At 42.6% G+C, this 23,955-nt stretch overlaps 1 protein-coding gene across 6 annotated transcripts in view; it reads left to right on the top strand.

The window, feature by feature from the left end:
• The window catches only part of LOC112860480 (chondroitin sulfate proteoglycan 4-like), a 75,329-nt gene that overhangs the window by 15,301 nt on the left and 36,073 nt on the right, over positions 1–23,955 (top strand). For all 6 annotated transcript variants that reach the window (XR_015241215.1, XR_015241213.1, XR_015241212.1 and 3 more), the window contains exons 2-6: positions 3,598–3,761; positions 4,103–7,669; positions 9,106–9,576; positions 14,135–14,311; positions 22,639–22,837. Coding sequence is in view for 3 of the 6 variants with exons in the window: in XM_086678695.1 (XP_086534821.1) it covers positions 3,598–3,761; positions 4,103–7,669; positions 9,106–9,576; positions 14,135–14,311; positions 22,639–22,837 (4,578 nt within the window). In the remaining 3 variants the exon portion in view is untranslated. The remainder of the gene's footprint in view (positions 1–3,597; positions 3,762–4,102; positions 7,670–9,105; positions 9,577–14,134; positions 14,312–22,638; positions 22,838–23,955) is intronic.

The following is a 23,955-nucleotide window of genomic DNA, read 5'->3' as shown; positions in this document are numbered from 1 at the left end:
GTTTCAATCAGTCAACGACCATAGGTTGCTCTCTAGGGCAGGGGGTATAATTTCACTGAAACTCCAGTTAAGCAGCTGGAGGATGGGTATATGAACCTTTTAAAGGGGGTCTCAATGAACTACCAACAAAACCTAAGATACCACCTGTGTGTCAGTCACCGTGTGAGATATTGGAGAGGGAGAGATAAAAAAGAGATGACTCCTGGTCATAGGAAACTCAGGGAATAGTTCAGCAGATAGATGAATAAACAAGTAATTTCAGTACAACACGGTGAATCCTAGAATAAGGGAATATACAGAGTGTTGTAGGAACAGAGAAGCAGACATTGCCGATCGTGTGCCTCAGGACGCAGAATCTAAGGTGGAGAGAAACAGGAGCCTTCCTTATTAGGGACTGTTCTTAAGATCAACATTTGAGGAATGGAAGGGAACTGGAATGGGAGGAGAGAAAATTCCACTTGCGATGCAGTGCCAATGGAACTGACCTTGAGGAGAGTTTTGAAGATGCTGGGGGCTCTCTACCAGCAAGGTTCATAGCAGCCAGGGTAGAAAGGCCTTTATGCCTGAAGGGTAGTGCATCACAGAATCCACCGCCATCCACACCTTGTATCACTTGGATCCACTTGTTTATGTAAATCCTGGGAATAGTGCCTGGGTGATAATCTTCATGTTCCTCCTTATTCACCGATTCCTGTACCCTCCACTGTTGTCTCTGCTAGTCCCATTGGCTCTCTGATGGTGCGACTAAGGCCTTTACCCCTGAGGGGTCTGAGCTTTTGTCAACACACTCTTCTCAAGACAGGTAACTGCTTTATTATTTACTGCCAAAGAAGTTCCAAGATTCATCCAATAGAACCACATGGGTGCCCACGTATTCCTCTGTGAACGCCCTGTATAACAGTAGTTCTGCCTGCTTCTGATGACTGAGCGTCAATTACCCATCAGATTAGAGATGACTCTTCTTGCCTGCTAGCTCCTTGATATAATGAGACTGAAATGTCCAGGCAGCAGCTATAGCTTATTATACACAGAGAATCTTGCTGTGTTCCCTGGTGGAAACATTCACCTGTGGAAGCCAGGTGCTTTGAAACCATAGATTTCTGGCTTATGGGGATGGGAACACAAATCTCTCAAGTGGGACACTGAGAGTGATGGTGAACAAGGCCACTCCTATCTACTTCTTGTTCCCAGACCCATGCATTATACTTCCCGGAGACACAGCAGGAGGTGTTTAAAGAGCTTTAATGTAAAGAACAACATCAGGTTGTTCCTACACTGTCAAGCCCTCACTTTCAGCGACATAGTATATGATGTGCCAGTGGATCCTATTGGCTTATGCCCATTACCACACCTTCCTTGGAGTATAGGGCATGTCTTTGATTGATGTGATGTTATTTGGCATCCCTTATTCGTGGATTAAACACTCCATGAGCTTTTCAGATGATAGCACTATCTGAGTCAAGAAAGATAAATATATACCCAGAACATGTGTCTATTTTTGTGGAAATGAATCACTGACAATTCTAAAGAGAAAGGGTTTCACTGAAGTCGGCTCACCACCAAATGGACAGTTGGTCTCTGTTCAAGGGATAGTAACATATTAGGGATTGGTGTCGGACTCTGTTGGAGACATGTTGGGCATTCAGCAGTAGCAGTAACTAGGAAAGCCTTGGTAAGAGGGAACCCGGACTGTTGGGTGCATGCATAGACTCCACCCCGCCACCATGGCTACCTCATCATGAGCCTGTTGTGCCAACATCATGAGCCTGTTGTGGCAGATGACAGAAGCTGGCTAATGTCAACTGGCCAAGTCACAGTCTGTCTGGTTGTTTAATGCATAGTCTGTGGTGGATGTTTTTTTGGCGGACATTAACATGCAATATAAAGATTTTCCCACTTCCTGCATCAATCCCAGACTTCCTCGTTCCTACTCTTTCAATCTTTCGCATTCTAGGCTCTTGACCATCTGGCCAGGCCATTTGCCACTCTTTATCGGTCTTTATTTATTTGACTCTCAGGCCACTTCTCTCTGTGTAAAGTAGATGACTAGGTGTTCCACCCAAAGTCCTATCCATTTGGAGGACTTGCCCTTGCTCGTGGTTTTCATGGCCACCACTAAGAGGAGCTATGGTGCGGTTGGAGTCTGTTTTCATCGCGCATCCGTAGGATGAGGCTGGCTCATCTGTGAACCACGCTCACGTGTTTTGTTCCTCCATCAGCTGGCAACACGGGATTGCCCCATGCAGCCATAGGTGTGAGCTGATGAAAGGTGCTGGCACAAGAATGGTGATGACTGGAGCTCTGGGCTGCCCTCTTGTGCACTTGCTTGTGCCTTCTTCTGGTCCTATTTATGCTCAATCCCGGATGTACCACTTCCATCTCTTTCATCCAGCTGTCACGGTCATTCTGTCACGTCTGTCCCGCTGATAGTGGGTCGTTGCAATTTCTATGCATCTAGGAGCCACTTTAGCGGTGAGTTCGCACCAATTTCCAGTAGTCTTTTCCAAGGTATTATAGCCTATGTCCCTGGAGAGTGCCCCAACTTTATGCTTTGTCCCCTTGTTCAGGTACCCTCAGTTGCATGTGTGTTCTTGCAGCTACAGGCAGTAGAATATACCTGGAGCGGTCCTACAGCTACACTAGGATCTAGTCCTTTTCTACTGATATCAAGCCCAATAGGTCTCCACACAGGTTATGCTATGACTTAACCTTTGTTTTAGGCCTAGCGGCCAGGAAGAGAGATGGTTGTGTATCTTCAGCGGTCAGATGTTACTTGTGAGGAGAAGCCTCTGCATTCTCTTTAAGCAAGGCACGTGCCAGCCTTAATAGGGGAATAGGCCACTTCTGCAGGCTGAGAGGGTTCAGAGAGATCTGGGGACCCAAGGTATTTGAATGCATCAACCCAGATGCCCCCAAGTCCATATGTCGAGGTCCTATTTCTTTTCCAACCAGGGCCTTAGCTTTGTCAGAGCAAGCCTATCATAGAGGAGACTTTAACTCTATTTGCAGCTGACTACTCTGACGATTAATTCCTGAGTGGGAGTCTTACCTTCTACTGCTCTCCTGCTGTAGGAAAGGAGAAAGACTTTGTATGCTGCCAGGGAAGCCCTCTAGCTTGTAATTGTCAACTAATCTCTCCTAGTTTTCCCTTATCTTTGTCCAAAGCTTCATTCAAACTTAGCAATAAACATCCAATTCATAGTCCTCCTAGCTATTACTTGCCCCATATTTTTCATAGCCTGATCGTTCATAGCTGGCTAAGGTGTTCCCTTCTGCTCTTATACCAGTTCACCACCAGTGGTTTGAGATTATCCCTGTGGGAGGGAAGGAAGAGGAATTGGGTACATGACTTGGATTCAGTTTCAACGGAAGCCTTGGCCACCCTTCTTGAGAGTTCTGAAGAGGGACTGACCCATCAGAGCTGTTTTGAGTTGGGGCAAGAAAATATTGAGCCTTTGTACCCCCACATCAGATCTGTGGGCTACCCCAGCTTTCTTCAGCAGGGTCAGTCCCTGAAGGGAGATGACAATACAAAGTGGAATGGTCATTGTGTAATAAATTTACTAACTTATACTTCTCTTAAAAATGTTTCCCTAGCATCTTTTTATGGTGAAAGTTATGTGGAGCTCAACATCATAGAAGTTTCCTCTGAGTTATCTCTTCAATTAAAATTTCAAACCAGCAAACCACGGGGATTACTTTTTCTTGCAGCGGGGAAAAATGACTACTGTATTATAGAACTTCTATCAGGAAACTTACGGGTAAGATTTTCTTAAATCTTTAAACACATGTAAACATCCAATTAACGGAGGAAAAGCCATGAGAGAGAAAGAGAACAAAATAGCTGTCCATTTGATTACTATTACTAGAATAAAGTCATGTGCCATTTGAAAAGTTTGGATCTCCTCTGAGTTTACGAGCATGCCTGAAATATTCCAACTCTGACATTTTTTAACCTCACTGTATAGCCCATAAATGTGGAAAGCAGTTTCAAGTCCAAGTTTCTCCCCCGCCCCCCACCTCCCCGCCTTATGAATGGCCCTGTTTTCTCAACAAAATACAATAAGATGAGATTGATTAATTATGATTCTTTCTGTTTCAGGTGAGGGTGAATTTGGGTGCAGGTAAACAAGTGCTCCTTTCTGAGGAAAGACTTCGTACAGATGACCTGGTTTGGCATTTAGTGGAACTGTACTATGTTAAAAACAATGTCTCTCTGGTTATTGACAAACATTATGAGACAACGGGCCATATCACCGGTGAGGTGCACAATTTGCACTTTCAACACGGAATCTACATAGCAGGCCACGGTGGACTTGATGTCCCTTACCTGAATGGAGAGCTCCCCAATTTCCGCGGATGTATGGAGGATGTGCTATTTAACCAGGAGGAGATCCTGGCATCCCTTAGATCTTACCCTGGCTTTAAGAAGGTTTATGAAGTGTCACTAGGATGCAGTGACGAATTTTTTGCAGGAGAGGATGAAGCCATCAATTTCTTCAGCTCCAGATCCTACGTCACCTTCCCAGAATGGAAGGTGCCAGGGGAAGGGCTATTGGAATTTGCTTTACAGACTGGAACTCAACAAGCCTTACTTTTATTTCAGTCAGGTAGAGAAGGAAATTTCGTTGCTTTGGAAATAGTTAACGGTCTATTGAGGGCTCATGTAGGATGGAGCAAAAGCAACACCCAGCTCTCTTCGTTTAGCTTAGTTAGTGACAACAAGTGGCACGTTATTCAACTGAAGTTCACTGGAAGTTATCTGGCCCTGATGGTGGATGAGCAAGGGGTAAGGACATTGCTGCCTTTGCAAAGCAAGCCATTTGTATCTGAAGGCCCCCTCTTTGTGGGAGGTCTTAATGCCCGTAAGGGAGAAGAAGTTAAGAAGTTAGGATTTGCCTCTGTGCCTAAGAAATCTGCTCGAGGAGTTTCTTTCAAAGGATGCTTAAGAGGCTTGGAAGCCAACTCAGAAAAGAGAGCATTGAAGGATGCCCTTGTTTCCAAAGATATAGCTGCTGGGTGTAAGACGAGGAGTAGTGATAATGAAAATCCTTCCATAACGACAATGGAAAACCTGCTTCAGTCAGAAGTTCCCCTTTCCACCACCGTCGTTGAGGCAGGCAAGCCTTTTTTTCAAGATGCGAGTAGCTGTTTCTTGAGTCTGAGTAACTTGGAGATCCAAGAAGGTGGGCGAGCCTTACTGGAACAAAGGCATATGAAAGTGGATGTGGAATCTGAAGATTTGGGTGTCCATCATTCTCAAATTCTATTTAAAATAGAGGAAATGCCCCTTCACGGGTTCCTTCAATTAGATGTTTCCCCTGTTCAGGAAATGGAGAAAGCTTTCACGATGTTAGATTTGAGGCAAGGGAAAGTTTGGTATGTCCATGATGGTTCAGAAGAACCTAGGGATTTTTTCACATTTTCAGTCTCTTCCAACAGCAAGCAGAAAATGCCATTTTATCTGCAAGGCCATGTTCCATATGTGTTCAACATTACTGTCATTCCAGTAAATGACCCCCCGCACCTTAAGCTCCCCGAAGGAAACTTGCTTCTCTTGTTTGAGAATTCTAAGAAACGACTGACTCCAAATATAATACACGTGTCAGACCCTGACACAGATTCCTTGAGTCTTAGTTTCTCCATTCTTGGCAACTTCAATTCAGATGCTGGGTTTGTAGAAAACACCAATGATCCTGGGAAAGCGATTAATGGTTTTACACACGGGGATTTAAGAGATGGCAACATTTTCTACGTGCACAGAGGTCCTCGGAACTCCCGGATCCTTCTGAGAGCAAGTGATGGAGAGCTGGTTAGCAATACAGTAGTGTTACGGGTCATGGCTGTTCCTTGGGGCTTTGAAGTGACCATTAGAACCGGTGTCGTTGTCCAGCAGGGTGGCACAGTTCTGATTACACAGAGTAACTTGTCGGTGGAGGTGAATGGTGAACCGCATGAGATGGAGACCCGCTATGCTATCACTCAGCCACCCCAATTTGGCCAGATTCAGCGGCAGGGGTCAAGTGGCGAATGGAAACAAGTTAGTACCTTTTCTCAGCATTCCATTGATCAGGGTCAGGTCCGGTACCATAGTACATTTCGAGAATTACAGCTAGGAAATGTTACAGATCACTTTAAATTTAAGGTTAACATAGAAGGAAAAGTCAGCGAGGAGCTAATGTTTCCGATTACCGTACGGTGGCTAAAGTTTACACTTCTCAAAAATGTTCCTCTTAAGGTCAGTAAAATAAGCAGACAAGTATTGAATTCTGATCATTTGCAGGCTGTGACAGAGGGTGTGGACGTAGCTCAGAAGGAACTGCATTTTAAGTTGCTGACCCCACCTAAGAAAGGAAAATTGCTACTTGGCAATAAAGTGCTAAAAACAAACTCAGTCTTCAGCCAACAAAACATTACAGACTCTAAGATAAGTTACGAGCCACAGGAGAGGCCCAGGGAAGACACACAAGATACCTTTAGGTTCTTGATTGTTGCGAAGCACATAGCATCAAAAGATTATACTTTCAGAATAAACTTCGAAGCAGATAAGACACGCGTTACTGTGACTAACAGAGGATTATTTGTAAAAGAAGGAGAAGGGAAATTAATTACAAAATCAGAATTATTTGCTCAAACACTGGACAATCAGACCTTCCAATATAAAATCACCCAGAGTCCTCAACACGGGAAGCTGAAACTGATTAACTTGTCAAATCCTTTGAGAAGTCATGACAATATCACCGCATTCACTGATCAAGACCTAGTGGGCGAGCGACTGATGTATGTCCACGATGATTCTGAGACCCAGCGTGATGAATTCCTCCTTGTGGCCTCTGCCATAGCACCAGGCCAAGACGGAGTGGTCAGGGATCTTGACACAGAGCATTTATCTACAGAAATCAAAGTTACCATTTCTGTAGGGTTAAAGAATGATGAGAAGCCAGTGCGCGTGGTAGATAGGGTCTTTCATGTTGTGAGAAATGGCCAGCGCCTGCTGACCCTGGCAGATCTCTGTTACCATGACCCTGACTCAGATTTTGATGATGGGCAGTTGCTCTATACCCGGCGGGGCATCCCAAATGGGGACTTGGTGACAGCCAGTGACCTCTCTCAGAAACTATACCAGTTCAGGCAACATGACCTTCAGGAAGGGCGAGTGCTCTTTAGGCATTGGGGTGCAGACTCTGCTCGCTTTGTGCTGTTCGTGACGGATGGTGTCCATTACACGTCCTTCCTTCTAGAAGTCAGTGCCTCAGACCCTTATGTCCAGATAGCCAACAACACGGGATTGCTTGTACAGAGAGGAGAGGGCAGCAGCCTCACAGCAGCTAACCTCAGTGTCACCACGAACCAAGATATCAGAACGGACCACGAGATTGAATTCCACATGGTACAGCCCCCAAAGCATGGCCGAGTGCTGGTCAACCACTCAGTGTCCCGCTCATTTTCCCTGCACGACGTGAAACAAGGCTATGTGTTTTATAGGCATGACGGCAGAGGCAATTCTGATATGTTCAACCTGACAGTGAGAGTTAAAGAGGTGTATGTAGACGTAGGCATCTATGTGCGCATGTACTCTGAAAGCCACCAACATGGCACCCAAATTCTGCTCCAGACCCTTGTTGTTGAAGAAGGAAAACCAGTAAAACTGAATAGAGGAAGACTGCAGGTAGGTAGTTGCCCTGGCGAGCATTCTGTCTCTCTATGAGTAATCTGTTTGCTTCTAAGAGCTATTTTTGTGTTAATTTCCCTCCTGGTATTCAGAATGACTTTTTTTCTCTAAATGTAAATGCCATTGAAAAGAAAGGCTGGAAGGTTTCAGGATTTTGACACTATTGAGCTTCCTATAGTTGGAAATGGAATATAAGGAATCCTAAGTCTTATGTTAAAGCTTAGTGCACACCAGCACATACACTATCTGTGTATGTTTAGTGTAGGATGCACTACACTAAATGAGGAGGTGATGTGTGTATTGGAGTAAATTAAGGAATGAGGAGGTGATGTGCGTATTGGAGTAAATTAAGAGATCTTTACGTTTTCATTTCTTATAGAAACACTGCCAACATTTCATTTCATCTGAATTACATTCATAATGGGATGAAGCAGGGTATAAAAACTTAGGGCAGCTTAAACGTAGAAAGGATTCCTTGAAGAGCAGAGGATGCTATATTACACAGTTAATTTCCTTCATGTGGTCTCATTTGGTTTCCTGAAATTGATGGATAAAATTGGCCTAGACTTGTGGAATGTCTGGGGTGAGACCTCACACCAGAAGGTTTCCTGGGGCTCCTCCTTAGAAGCTTCCAGCAGGCAAAGCCCCACTGATCACACTTAGGAGATCGTGTTCTTTTTAGGGTAATCCTGTATAGGGTGTGTAAACTGTGATTTGTGACAACTGGCCACAAATACAGGCTATTCTGAATCTACCCTCAGGACTGCAAAGAAGTTTACTTGTTTGCAAAATGCAGCCAATAACATCAAGAAGAAATGAACACAAATCAAAAGCAATTTACTAAATGAGTTTGACTATCGGAATATGGGGGTCACCAGCTTTCCTCATTTCTTTTTTAGGATCTTGGAGAGTATGTGTTTCACCACCAGGGGGCATGTGTAGTTTAGTGACTATAAATCAGTTACAATGACTGAGATGGATTTTGCTGAATCAATAAATTCAATATATATTGAAAACGTTGAGCCAGTTAAAGTGGGAAAGAAAAGTAAACTTTCCTCTAAAGTCTTGAAATTTTAGTGATTCAGCTTCTGCTTCTTCAACCATTTTTTTCCTTCTCCTTATACCATTTTATTTCTTTTTACCTCAACATTCTGAGTCCAGGGTATCTTCCTGCTGAGAATGATGCCTTGTTAATGCATTAGTAGCTTATCAAGTGTTGTTGACCATTACATTTCTTTGCAACCACGGCTAAATGCAAATATTGACATGGTCACCAGAACCAGACCCAGGCTTACACTGTGTATTAACCCTGATTGTAACTTAAGCCATTTGTAGACATTAATAGAAAACAATTTGGCTCATCAAAGGGTCTTGACTCTTATGAGTATTGTGTTTTTCTTTTTGTGTCTGTGTGTTATGTATAAAAACTCAAGGCTGTGCATGAAGATAATATTCCTGCAGAGGCAATGTTCATCGTCAGAATTCCGCCGATGCATGGATACCTCCGAAAATCTTTACCTGAAGAAGGCAGCTTGGGTGCAGATGAAAAGTCCCCTCTGATTTTTACACAACAGGATATTGATGATGGCAATATCCATTATGTACAGATAGCTCCTGAGCAACAACAGGACCATTTTTTACTGGATGTGGTGAGTGGTATCCAAGCTGTGAATGGAATTGAAATTTTGGTGGATATCGTCCCTAAGCGGATTCCTCTGGAGGTACAGAATTTCACAGTCCAGGAAGGTGGTTCCAAAGCACTTCTGGAAGACTATCTCAAAATTCCAAGCAAATATTTTGAGGGAGTTGACTGTGAATTTGTTCTGCTCAAACCACCACAACATGGTTATGTTGAAAATTCTAATTTTCCAAGAATAAAGCTAATGAAGTTTACCAGGAAACAGGTAATAAATCTCAGTTAATACATTTGGGTATATGGGATAAGAGGAAAAAATTGCTATTTGTTATTTAGATTAATGGACTCTCAGGAGTGATGAAACTTGAAAGAGGGTCCAGCTTAACCTCCTAACAGATGCTAGAAGCCTCTTCCATGGTAACCCTATAAAGAGGTCATCCAGCCATTATTTAAATATATTCAGCAATGGAGAACTCACTTCTTCTTGCAGTGGACACTTCCAGTTTAAAAACACGTCAAATGTTAGAAAGTTCTTTATGCTGATCTGAAGTCTGCCACTTAGACACTTCTCCAAGGTCCTGGTTCTGATAGCTCACAGAACAAATCAAGACCTCCTTTTGTAAAAGCTCTTTAAATATTTGAAAGGAAAAGTTATCAAGTTCCCTTGGGTTTTATCTTCTTTGGCTTAAACATCTCTAGGTTCTCCCACTTTGCTCCTGTGTCATGGGCTTCTAGCCCCTGCATCATCCTGGCTGCCTAACGCTAGAGGACCTCCACACTCACTGCCCCACTCGACGTGTCACCCTAGATATTTAACCTAGACATGCTTTAGTCCCTAGTGGATTTACTCCTTTATTCGTTCCATTATTCAATCAACAGATGCTGATAGAGTGCTTACTTGGTACCGTGCCCTATGTGAGCATAGTGCTATCAATGGCTCCATGGTCCAGTCCCCACAATACAATACAAGCTGGGTACAACTTCCAATCTAGTGTTCAGTGTAAAATAACTAATTAACTCTGGGCTGCTATCAGGTTTCTTTGCTTTGGGCTAGGTTGGTATTATTGTGAGACTTGGCTTTCTTATCATGAATAAAAGAATGATTTCCATTACTTTCTAAGTATTGAAAAGTATCTTACCACCATTTCCTGTATAAGATCCTAGGAATACGCACTCTTCAGGTTAGAGACCTTTAACAACCACCTGGCATCTCTGGGTATCTTTGTCTAGTTAGCTGTAAACCCATGTGGGCTGCTTTATTTTGCTTCTCAGGATTTCATCTTATCAACGGACTTGAATCGATTTATTAAACTCTTATTCTGTTTAAGTTGCTATGCAAGGTTGCCATGATAAGGAGCCATATTGCTTGCTCTCAGGAGATGCTGTGGGGGGGGGGGATGAGGCATACAAGCTTTAATATGAGGTACCCCCTTTTGATGCCTCACAGAGCATTCTTCAGTGGTGCTAAGGAAGTTCAGAGTTGTTACATCTGACTCTAATTGAAGAGAATAGGGAAGACTTCACAGAGGGTATAACGTTTAAGCAAGACTTGAGGAAAGAGAGAAAGATCAGGGAGATAGCAGAGGAGAAAACATTTTTAAAAAGCAGCATGAACAAAGGCAACAGCCTAGCCAAGGACATGGAGGTATTAAAGTGAATTGGGTCTGGGAGCTGCGGAACACCCCGCAAGACTTGTGGATGGGCTTAGGAGCGGCAGAGAGAACTGGGGCCAGACTGGGGGAGAGTCTTGAATTACATGTTGAGAGGGTTAGACTGAACCAGGAGGCATTAGAGAGCCATGGGGAGAAACAGAGAATCCTGAGGACTGAAAACAACCTTGGAAATCAGTGCTTCTCTACTGGGGACCCAGGGAAACTGATCCTTTAATGCCTCCCTGCAGACATCTCTTCCTCATGGCTTCCGTCTCAATGGCTGAACAAACCCTCCAAGATGACCACTTGCTCTGGTGCAGGTTGAATCTACTGTTGTTCACCTTGTGTGCTCTAGGTGAGGGAGAGAGCACTGAATTGTGGTCCTGTCTTGGCCAATTCATTATTAATTACACTTTGTAAGAAGCGTGTCTTTAGAATGGTTGGTTGAAATCTGTAGGTCAAGTCTGTGTGTTCCCTGGAGTATCTATGTGATTGTGTAGCCTTGTTCACAGTCAAGGTCATGTTTGTCTGCTCTTCCAGATGACCCCTTCACGCTTTCTCTTCCTATGTGACTCTAAGGTCTCCAGGTTTTGCGACATCACTGTTTTCATGTAAAGTGGCACTAATAATCCCTAACAACTAGTGGTTATAGTGTTAGTGACTGGGAGAAGGAGCCCCTGACCATGTTTGCCCTTCATTCATTCAGCAAATTGTTTTTGAATACCTATTATGTGTCAGGCATGCCAGTTGTAGGTCCTGGGGATACCGTGGTGAACATATCCAGCAATAATCCATGCTTTTTTTTTTTTTTTCAACGTTTATTTATTTTTTTGGGGGGGGACAGAGAGAGACAGAGCATGAACGGGGGAGGGGCAGAGAGAGAGGGAGACACAGAATTGGAAACAGGCTCCAGGCTCTGAGCCATCAGCCCAGAACCTGACGTGGGGCTCGAACTCACGGACCGCGAGATCGTGACCTGGCTGAAGCCGGACGCTTAACCGACTGCGCCACCCAGGCGCCCCAATAATCCATGCTTTAATAATCTTTTTCCTGGTGGAGGAAAGAAGGAGGCAGAGTGAGACAACAGACAAAACAAATAAGTGAAGTAAATGGCATATTGAGTGAAGATTAGTGCTGTGGGGAAAAATAAACGAGAAAAGGGAGCTGGGAAATGCTGGAGCCTTCAGTGGTGTGTGTGTGTGTGTGTGTGTGTGTGTGTGTGTGTGTGTGTGTTCAGTGTCAAATCAAATGGTCGGGAGGCGCCATTGAGAAGGCAGCATCCAAGGAGACGCCTGGAGGAGGTGACGGATGGGTGAGTGGGTAGATATGGAAGAAGAGCATTCAGGCAGAGGGAAAGGCAAGTGAACAGCTGTGTGGAGAGCAGGAAAGGGACTCCATGCTGTGCCGGGAGAGCTGTAGATGAGGTTAAGGAGGTCCAGCACAGGAGGGCTTTCTACTTCTCCTTTAACATGAAGTGAAATGGGGAGCAAGGAGGGAGGGAACAGACTGGTGACAGGAGACCGAATACTTTTCAACCTTTTAAGATTTTCTGTAAGTTTGTTATGTCTTTTAAGCTCAGGTGAGCTGATATTTTTCTAGTGTTAGAAGTCTAGAAATAGGCAAAATCCCCACCAAATCTTCTCTTTGCCTTTGGATTAATGCATATTAAATGGCATGTAATTTGGGGGAGTACCACTCCAGTGAAGAAGCGATGTATTTCTCCAGGAAAAATACTGAGGAGGCAACTTGTACTTAAATACTATGTTCCTAAAGCATTTTCGATATAAATTCTCTCACATTCTGATCAATGCCATCTTCCATGTTTATTTTCAAATAGCTTAAACCAGCATCTTTCAGAACTTGTGCTCAGATCTATGTTCTGGAATTCTTCTGCCCACAGAACTCCAAAGAAATTCCCATAGCACCTTTGTACAGTGGCCAAAACTTTCCCTTGAGACTCTTCATGAACTTTTCAACTCATCAGAAACACCTCTAAGAGATCAAAAGTATTTGCTCAAAGGAAGTGCACCATAGGAACGGGCAAAGTTGAACAGTTGAATTCTTTGGCAGTATTTTATCAAAACAAACACAACCTCAGAGACTTTTTCAGAAGTTCAGCTACTCCTGTTGGGCTTTGGAAGTTGTCTGCCATTGTCTGTTTGGGTCACAGGCTCACTGAAGCTAAGTTCCCTTCCAGCTTTAAAACTCTCTTGGTCTCTAATTATGATCTTGTGCTCCTCAGTATTTTCCGTCAGAGCCTTAAAGACATGAAAGGCATTCTGATCAAATTTGTGGTTATTACAAATCCAAGAGGAATAATTAATTCACTTACTGACCGTTTCAGAATGAAAATAAGAAAGATGAACCCTAACAGGGACCTGAGTAAAGGTTTTCATTTGTGTTATCAGGGTGAGGGAAGTCTGCCTTGATAGACAATTTGGTTTTGATGTATTTCATTATATTCTGTCCACAGGAGATGTGTGGTAGCTAGTTACGGGTAGTGTCTGTTAAGAGATGTATCAAAAAATGATTGTGTTCTGGAGGAGGAACAGGATTAGGAAGTAACATGTATAGTCTCTCATACAAAGAACAGTTAAAGAAATAATGCATGCTTAGTTCAGAAAAGAGAAGTTTGGGGAAACTTAATAGTTGCCCTGGTCCAGATGTCGCCAAACAACCGAAGTCCAACAAGTAAGTAGAAGCTTCAGAGCCTGAACCTAACATTCGGAATTGTCTAACAAAACATTCTACAACTTTAAACATTAGTCACTGTAAATAAGCAAGTAGAGTCTGAATTTTAGTGGGTGTCATTTTTAGTGGGTGTCATTCCACTGGAAGAGCAGCCAAATGATATCACTTACCTACAACACATTTTGTTTGGAGAAATAGCCTTTGAACTCAGGTTTCCCGATTACCAGTCTAGAGTTCTCTTTACTACCCCATGTTGCAGCATCATTCCATTCCTCCTCAAACTTATTTCCAGGATGTGGCATCGCTTCATAAAAACTATGCCATCCATCAAAATCTCCACTCTGATTGTTGGAATCCAACCTCATAGGATGAACACATGCTTCTGTGTTTCAGAGAGGCATAAAAATTAGGATGATAGCAATGTGTTCCTGTTTTTAAATCACATTTCAGTAAATTGGTGATTTTTGTTATTGGTGGTTATAGGTGGAAAATGAAGCGATTTACTATGTGCATGATGATAGTGAGGAGCTTCTTGACAATTTCACCATCTTTGCAAATAGCTCAGAGCTTGGAAAACAGAGTTTGCCCCAAACTCTTTTTGTAACTGTGGAATCAGTAAATGATGAGGCTCCAATAATAACAGCCAACAACATCCTTCAGGTAAGTGCTCCATGCTTTTTATCATAGTAATCTCAACACTACCAATTTGATTTTCTTTTGTATTATTTCTAATGTTAAATAATAAGACATAGGACTATGTATGTATAATTAACATATTCCTACTGGTTTTAAATAAATGTTAGTTGTTACCAGGACATTCTGTTTGGTAACTGTTGGGAGATGATGAATTCCAATGAGTTACCGTCAGATTGTACTTCTTGAGTGGGTGTCATTCTCACTGTATTCCCCAAGGCATAGCCTCTTCTAGTTAGGGTAGGCAGGTGAGCATCAACTCCCTAGTGTGAAGTGTGTGACGTTGGGCAAGTTATTTAGCCCTTCAGTTTGCTTTTATCGAGGTGGTGGGAAATGGAGGCAGACTTGTGAGGAGTAAGCGATAAAATGATGTAAAACTCTCCCACAGTGCCTGACACGTGGATGGGACCCAATAAATGGTAGCTATCATTACTGAAAAACCCCAAGGCTGTACCAGTATTAGAATTAAAACAAAACAAAACAAAACAAAAACACTATACAGTCATGTGACAGTCTTTTGCTGTTTCTGGGAGCTTCCATCACTCTTCACTCTTTCTGAGAATCCCCTGGGGTGCTTCTTAGGCACTCACAGATAAACAAATGTGTTTTGGCTGTCGCACGGTGTCCACCACTTGGCTCCTCCCCTGATCTGAAGCCTGTTTACGCTCAAGTATCCCAAAGCTTTCATTCAGCAGATTTTCTTGGTCTTAAATCACTCGTTCTCACTGATCCTTCTTCTAAAGACTTGGGCATGAATTTGCTGTTCTGGCTTGGAGAATAATTACAGCTATTGTAGTAGTAAGTGCTCAAAAAAGAATTGTTAGCTATTTACGGTATGTGCCAGGTAACACTCTTAAGAGCTTCTAGCTCACTGAGATGTGCTACCATTTCCCTCACTGGACCATTCCTCATTGGACAGACGAGGAAATCGCATGACAGCTGAATGACAGGCTGAGGACAGAGTGACAGCACGGGAGCCCGATGGCTTGTTCATGTCTTTTGTCATGCTCTCCAACAATGACTGACACCTAGTAAACAAAAAATATTTGGTGAAGGGAAGAGTAAATGAAAATATAAACTGCAATTCCCCCAGCACTGGCCCACGTTTCAGAGACCGGGCTTTTGTCTCCACTCTTTCTTCCTTTAGTGTAGCTGTATTTCTGGAAGAATCCTTGGCCCTTCTCACATTAAAGCTCCTGGGGGACTCATTCTTCAGATATGCCCAGGTATGGGAATCTGAAGTATTCACTTTCAAATTTGGATGAGACAATCTTCCAACATATGTATGTGTCAATTTCAGCCTTGTTTATACCTCTTGTGAGAGTAAATAGTTAATAATAGATACTTTAGGGGTGCCTGGGTGGCTCAGTCTGTTAAGCGTCTGACTTCGGCTCAGGTCATGATCTCACAGTTCATGGGTTCAAGCCCCGCATCAGGCTCTGTGTTGACAGCTTGGAGCCTGGAGCCTGCTTCAGATTCTGTGTCTCCCTCTCTCTCTCTGCCATCCCCCCCCAACCTCAAAAATAAATAAATATTAAAAAATTTTAAAAAAATAGATACTTTAGAAGTCCAGAGGAAGCTGGATAGTCATAAGGGATGCAGGAGAAGTAGACATGAGTAGAGCTCACCAGGGGCTAATCTAATGAGAACATTTTATGTTGTTAAACATGTAAACATTCTGGGGTTTAAAAATCTGTTTTTACTTGCTCGAAATAGTTGGATCTAGGAATAGACTTGTCAGTGCTCTTATTTTACAGCTTGGCTCATTATTCAGCCTCTACATTTTAAGTGAGAAACTAATGGTGTTTATGCCTTTGTAACTTGTCACTTAATTTTGAGTTTACTTCACGGTCATTGTCCCAACAGCCTGGGAATGGTTCTAGCTGGTCACATTGGTAGGCCTACCTCTGTTTTCACAGATTCTTGTTGTACTAGTATCTACTGAATTCATTCTCAGCAAAGCGATCTGAGAAGTAGGTTGTCGCCAGAGTGAGGGATTGTAGGTGTCAGTGATGATTAAGCACAGTTATAAAAGCTTACGTTTATTGTGTGCTTACGGAGTATAGTACTGGGCATCTTCCAGAAGTGGTATCATTTTCACAACCCTACAAAGCATCTTGTTATGAATGTCCTCATTATAATGGGCACCCTGAGACCCAGAGTGGCACCAAGGGAAGGTGTGGGAAGTCTGACTGTCTCACCATCATGCTCTGCCGCTTTGCCCGCCACCCATGACTGACTCAAGCTCTGCCGGTGCATCCATGTGATCAAGGGCTGTGTTTATTAGTAAGAAAAAAGCCCCAAAGCTGTTGTGCCTCTGGCTCCTACCAAAGTGGACTTTACGGAATAGGTCTGTGGCAGTTGGATTGACACACAAGCGTTTGCCCAGGAACCTCGGCAGAGGAGTTGGGCATTTTACTGTGTGGTGCAAAACTGCAGGATGAGGAAGATCCAGGGGAGCGGCCTAAATCTAGACAGACATGGGGGAAGAGCTGGAGTGGGCTGAGGGACAGGAAGACCGAGGAATAAAGTAGTGAACTCTCAGTCTTCCTCGTGGAAAGGAACTGAAGCCCTCTCCTGGGTTTGGCTTGCAGCTTTGAGGTGCCGTCCGTTACAAGATGCACCATCAACTTAACGATACTTTATTGTACTGAAAGATTCCCGTCCATTTAAGGCGTTCAGAACATTAAAATGTGGGAGGAAAAATGTGTACATTAGACTGTGTACATTCTGTCTTCCCTTTAAATTAGCGAGATACAGTCTCTGCCATGAACCTTGAGCTTGCTCAGGCTGTTTGCCCAGACCCTTTCCCCGCCCCCCGTCCTCAATATTGGAGAGTTTCTCTCAAGAAAAAAAGAAGAGTAGCTGTGGGCAAGGGCCATTTCCTTTCTTCTTACCTTCTTCCCTGGATAGCCTGGATCCAGGCCAGGAAGGGGGCGACTTCCCAGTGTTAATGGATGTGGTCATTTGATACTGGCTCTTTCTGAATTTATTCAGTAAGAATCTCATTCCCTGCCTTGAACGTTCTGGATTAAAGTTAGAAGAACAGAGTTCAAGTGTTGTAACTTGCCCAGTTTAGGCAAAATTTCTCTGAGACTCCTCTTCCTTGACAGAAAAACCATGATTGAGTTGTGGGTTGGTATATGTGTATGTGTAAAGATACATAGATTACATATATGTATATTTATTATAAAGAATTATATATAGATATATAATAAATACATATATTATATATATGATAAGGAATTATATTATTACATATTTATTATAAGGAATTGGCTTATGTGATTATGGAGGTGGGCAAGTTCCAAGATCAAGGGTGAGTTGTCAAGCTGGAAACCCAGGAGAGCCAATGGTATAGTTCCCCTATGAAGGTCACAAGAAGACCTGATGTCCCAATTCAAAAGCAGTCAGACAGAAAAGAATTCTCTTTACTCCCAGGAGAATCAGACTTTTTATTCTCCTCGGGCCTTCAACTGATTGTATGAGACTTACCTATGTGTGGGAGACTTCTCTGCTTTATTCAGTCGATTGACTTCAATGTCAATCTCATCCAAAAACATTCTCATGGAAACACCCAGAATAATGTTTAACCAAATATCTGGGCACCCCATGGCCTAGTCAATTTGACACATAATATTAGCCATCATAGTCCCGAGATTCTATGCTGCCTTTGACTCTCTAAACAGAATCTTCTCAAGACCTTCAGCTTACCACATGACCACTTACTCTCCTTACTTGTCATCAGAGCTTGGAGAAGTGGCAAGAAGGGTTATCTGCAGTCTATTTGGGAGAAGGAGGTGGGGGCATAGATAGCATCACTGATAGCATCTCAGACTCTCGATAGGACTTCACAAGCAGAAATCTGAATGTTAACCATTCTGTCATAGCATTTCAAATACACCCCTTTCTCCTGAAGTATTTTATTTTTTTTTTAATTTTTTTTTCTTAATGTTTTTATTTATTTTTGAGACAGAGAGAGACAGAGCATGAGCAGGGAAGGGGCAGAGAGAGAGGGAGACACAGAACCGGAAGCAGGCTCCAGGCTCTGAGCCATCAGCACAGAGCCTGATGCGGGGCTCGAACTCACAGACTGTGAGATCATGACCTGAGCCGAAGTCGGACGCTCAACCGACTGAGCCACCCAGGCGCCCCTCTCCTGAAGTATTTTAAACAGCATGCCATTAAACCATGGAACTTGTGACTGGTTGGACTCCAAAGTCATTCAGTGGTGCAGGAAATCATTTCCATTGTGACACCCTGGAGTTAGGACGTGGAGTTAGACCAACTCAGGTGAATCCTTTGCATTTTATCATGAAATATATTCTCCTGAGTACTTTTGTATTCAAGTATGACCAGGAATTTTTGGGCATAGCTGACCAAACGTATCTGTGTCCACAAGGGGGCTTCATTTTCCTGTTTTTCAACTTTGGCTTTCAGTACTGTACATTTTGTTTTGTTGTTGTCTTTTATACCCAGAATAGAACCATTTGTTTGTTTCTGATAAGTACTTGTCATCACTAAAAAAAGCTTTGAGAGCTTGGGACAGTGGAAGAATTAGGGCAGCAAAGCCTGAGATTTTGTCTGAAGGCCTAGAAGGGTTGGATAGTGGGATGGTAACTTTAGAAACACTTCACATCCCTCACATGAAGCTCAAAACAGAGGTCTGGGTTTTTAAACATTAGGATCATAATTAGGATTATCCTGGATTGTAATTAGGTCTCTGAATTCCACTGGCCTTCTGTTTAATTTAAAGGTGAATTTAAAAAAATGTATTCCAATAAATGCGTTAAAATTTTTTTTTAGATATGACTATTTTACCAGTGACCGGGCACTAAATCGAGCCTCACCCAAAGCAGTGGGGCAGTGAACTGAACTAAATTTGGTTTGAGTGGAAATGAAGACCTGAAGTTACCAGGTCTTGTTTTGAGTGGCAGGTTTTCCACTTGTTTTGGAAGATGGTATATTACAGAGGCAAGAGGGGACAAAAGGAGAGTAGCACGGGGGAGTAGCCACAGTGGAAAACATGCTTCATCCAGCTTCTGTATGCACAGTCCTGGAAAAAATGAGTATCTGCGAGTCACAGGAAGAGAATGGCAGTGCATTTCCAAACCAGCTTATGTTCCTAAAGAAAGGAGAATAAGACACGTGGGTGGATTTTAAAGTGTAAAAAGTGAAAGAGTAGAATCAGCGGCCTTGGAATTTTGTTAAATAGTCCAGTTGTATATTTTAGAGACACTGGCGGCTTTCCGTGATGAACTGAAGACCAAGGCCCTATCATTTGAACATTAGGCTGATCAGCAATCCTGGGAGCGATGAAAAAACTGATGTCCTGGGGCGCCTGGGTGGCGCAGTCAGTTAGGCGGCCGACTTCAGCCAGGTCACGATCTCGCGGTCCGTGAGTTCGAGCCCCGCGTCGGGCTCTGGGCTGGTGGCTCGGAGCCTGGAGCCTGTTTCCGATTCTGTGTCTCCCTCTCTCTCTCTGCCCCTCCCCCGTTCATGCTCTGTCTCTCTCTGTCCCAAAAAAATAAATAAAAAAAAACGTTAAAAAAAAAATTAAAAAAAAAAAACAAAAACAAAAACTGATGTCCTTAGAGTTTAGGGCTGAAAAGTCCTCAGTGGGCATATTCCCAAAGCCAAGATGTAAGAGCATCCATTGACAGTACAATCATGAAACAGATGAACTATGCACCCCAAATTATGGAGAGATGCTGTGGAATTAAAGAAAAGCTGAAGTTCATGTTATAGAAGGGCTCCAGTAATGGTAATCATGACACTCCAAATGATTTTTAAGCAATGTTAAAAAAAAAAAAACGTATTCTATCTTTAGAACCAACTCTGATGAAGGATATGGATAATGTAAAGCTAATATTTATTGAATTCTTACTATGCGCCAGGTGAAGCTTATTGTAAGTACTCTATATAACTCAAATCACTCATTATCCGTAATAATTCTATCATTCCCAGCTTACTAATGAGGCAATTAAGGCACAGAGAAATTAAGAAACGTGCCCAAGGTTACATAGCTGAAATGGTGTATCATGCCTCATATGAAAATGTACGATCATGTATTTTCTGATATCCCTTTCTCAAATTCTATTTAAATAGTTATTAGATAATGAGTGGGAATGAATTAAGATATTTCATCAACTCCCTACATTACTAAGGAAAGCAGCCCCTTAGACCAGAGAGATATCTTTTAAATCACTTAGGATTGAATTTTTAAACAAGTTGGTAACAAGCATAGATGATAAGGCTCTAGAGAGGGAGCAAAGAATGACGTAAGCTTGAAAGTATGCATAGTGTTTCTATAGGGAAGACATTTATAAATACAGATAGAAATATGAAATTTTAGTTAGCGATAATGCCACCCATTTTTAGTGTTAGTGAAATACCATGTGACTGCGTGGTTATAGAAACTCAAGACAGCCTCGTTCCATCAAATGTGATTCAATGTCTAAATATATATTTTCAACTCAACATGTTCACGACTGAATTCCTGATCTTACTTCCCAAATCCACCCTATCTGCAGGTCTCCTCATTTCAGTTGATGATCATTCTGTCCTTCTGGGTTTTGAGGCCCAAACCAGGGAGTCGTTCTTTCATTCTTCCACCTTTCCTTCTTCCACACCTCACTGCATCTGATTCATCGGAAACCCTGTTGGCTCCTTCTTCAACATGCACCTAGAATTTGACCACTTCTTACCACGTCAGCCACTTCTGGCCACTCTGTTCTCTCATCCCTCTCTGGGATTATTAGTCACCAGCTAAGTGGTCTCCCTGCTTCTACCCCTGCCTTCCCATGGTCTATTCTTGACACAGAAGCCCAGTTACTCCTCACCTAAAGCCCTACGATGATTCCCCATTGCACTCAAGTAAAAGCCAAAGTTCTTACAGTGGCCATCAAGACGCTGCAGGATTTGACCTTCCACTACGTTCTTGACTCCTCTTCTTGTCTTCTTCATCTCACTTGTTCTTCTCCTGCCATACTGACCTCCTTGCTGCTCCTCATACAGCTGAAGCTTGCTCCTACCTTTGGGCTGTTCCCTCTGCCTGGATGTTCTTTCCCCAGACATCCACATGGCTCCTCCTTCACTTCCTTCCAGTTTTCCTCAAATGAGCCTCCTATTTAACATCCTCCCACTTCTGAGCCCCTCATTTTGCTCTATTTCACTTTTTTTTTTCACAGTGCCAGGGAACTTCTAACAGTCCACGTGGCTCATTTCTTTATTATGCCTGTTGTTTCTTCCCTGTATCCCTTCATCCCCTCCTGCTGGAATGTAGGCTTCATGAGGATCGGACTCTGTTTCTTTTACTGATGAATTGTAAGCACCCAGAACATTGCCTGGAACATGGTAGATGCTCAATTAATGGTGAATTGTGGAACGAAGGTATTTGGGCAAGGTAAATATATCTTAAATGTAATTGGAAAATAGAGACTATTACTCAGAAGTAATTGTAGATGAGCTACCCGCACAGCAAACATTGCAAGGCCATAGGCACCAGGTATGTGTTTTCCTGCAAGACAGGTAAGATAAAGGAAAATGTTTTCAGTGTGCAATGTGTGTTTTCCCTCAAATATTTAAAATCTGGTGAAATCATTCGCCTCTTAAAATAATAAATAGAAATCCTTAAATCAACCTCATGAAGTAGGTTCTAGGATTTTCTAAAATTCCGTGTGGAATCTTTGCATATGCTTCCGTCCTTAGCATATGCCAAGCGTACAGAAGGAGCTTAGCAGCCATCAACTTTTATTATTATTATACTTTATGTAAGTAAATGTGCACTTTAAACAATTAATTTTGAATAAATAATTACAAATGCTATTTTTTAATTGGGACTTCATAAACCTCATAAATTCAGCAAACACTACAGCATGTCCTGTATTTCATCAGGTATTTAATTATATGTCTGTTTTGAATTTAGAATCCTCATAGTTTAAAAGCTGTAGTGAATTGCTTTCGTTTTTTTTTTTAATCGTTATTTATTTTTGAGAGAGACAGACCTTGAGTGGGGGAGGGTCAGAGAGAGAGGGAGACACAGAATCCAAAGCAGGCTCCAGGCTCCGAGCTGTCAGCACAGAGCCCGACACAGGGCTCGAACTCAGGAACGGCGAGATCATGACCTGAGCCGATATTGTACGCTTTAACTGACTGAGCCACCTAGTGGCCCCTGAATTGCTTTAGTTTTTCAATCTTTGTGCAAGAAGCCAGAGTAGCATAGCTATCTAGTTTACTTGTGGGACGTGACTGGAACTGGTCTTTGCAAGATCTGTGCTTCTCTTCTTTTTAAGGTATGGGCGAATTCTGTCACCGAGATTACCAGTGGGGACCTCTGTGCGGAAGATGAGGACTCCTCCCCACAGGACCTCATCTACTGGGTCAGTCCACCCAGCAACGGGCATTTGGCTCTCAAGTCCTTTCCTGGCCAAAGCATCCAGAACTTCACCCAGGCTCAAATCAACAAGGGCCTGCTAGTGTTTGTACACACTGGTATGTCATAGAAACGATGTGAAATTAAAATATGTTCCGATCAGAGGCTAACATGAGAGTCAAACCTAGCAGTTGCTGACTGAAAACCACAAGCCATCCCAAAACCCTCTGGGCCCTGTAATTTTTTTTTTTAAGTGGCACATTTTTGTAAGGCTAATGATAGCAAACATCAGAGAGCACCTATAACTCACACATGGCTTACTCACATGGTCATGTAAGGTTGATGCTCAAATATAACGTTCTCAGAGAGCCTTTTCCTGACCGCCCATTAAAAGAGCATCTAGTCTTTGTCCCTCCCCCTCCCTTACTGACTTCCTGACTTGGTAGTAGAGAGTGCTTTGTTTATTTGTTTGTTGTCTGTCTTCTGCACGAGAGTGCAAACATTTGTTGAAAGAATGAAATTATATTGAATACCTATTATGTGCCAAGTAATGGTCCTTATGTTAGAGATACATTAGTGAACAAAACAAACATTAAATAGGTGAACACGTAAATAAACTAATGAGTGACTATAACTGTAATTCTAAAAGACTCTGACTTTAAAAGCTTTTTTTTTTCCCTTCCTTCTGTTAATCAATAAGCCAGACAGTCACTGTAAATCTGCAGAAGGGGTGATCCAGCCTGGCTTTGTTTCCAGGCTGCCTTTGTCACTGGACAGAGGGGGGAATGAGCCCATTCCCAGCCTGTAGGAATGAATGGGAAGGTGTATGAGCCAGGGGGCATGATGGGAAAGCTGGCAGTCATACCTGGTCAGCCATTTTTATTAACTTCTTTGAAAATATAGTAGAGAAAATAAAGTTAAAAAAAATCTTCTAAATTCAAATATAGTAATTTCCTAATCTTTGCAGTTAATGGAAAGAATCCCCAAATAATCTGAAAATAATTTATTATGTGAGCGCTCTCAACTAGCAGTTCCAAACCCGTAGCCCGAGGACCTCTAGGGTTAATTTTATTGCAACAAGATACTAAATCTACCACATACGGACGAAAGCATTGTTCCTAGACTGGATGATCTTTTCCATGTATGCATGTTCTCATTTTTTAAATGTGTGCAGATGTGCTGATTAATAAGATACAATTCATTTAAATAGGCACTGAATTAATAGGAAGTTTCCGCC

The sequence above is a fragment of the Puma concolor genome, chromosome A1 (assembly GCF_028749965.1).
Source record: "Puma concolor isolate L17-30 chromosome A1, mPumCon1.1.hap2, whole genome shotgun sequence".
Taxonomy (NCBI): domain Eukaryota; kingdom Metazoa; phylum Chordata; class Mammalia; order Carnivora; family Felidae; genus Puma; species Puma concolor.
Note: the sequence above shows the minus strand (reverse complement) of the source record. Positions and strands in the feature narration are given on the sequence as shown.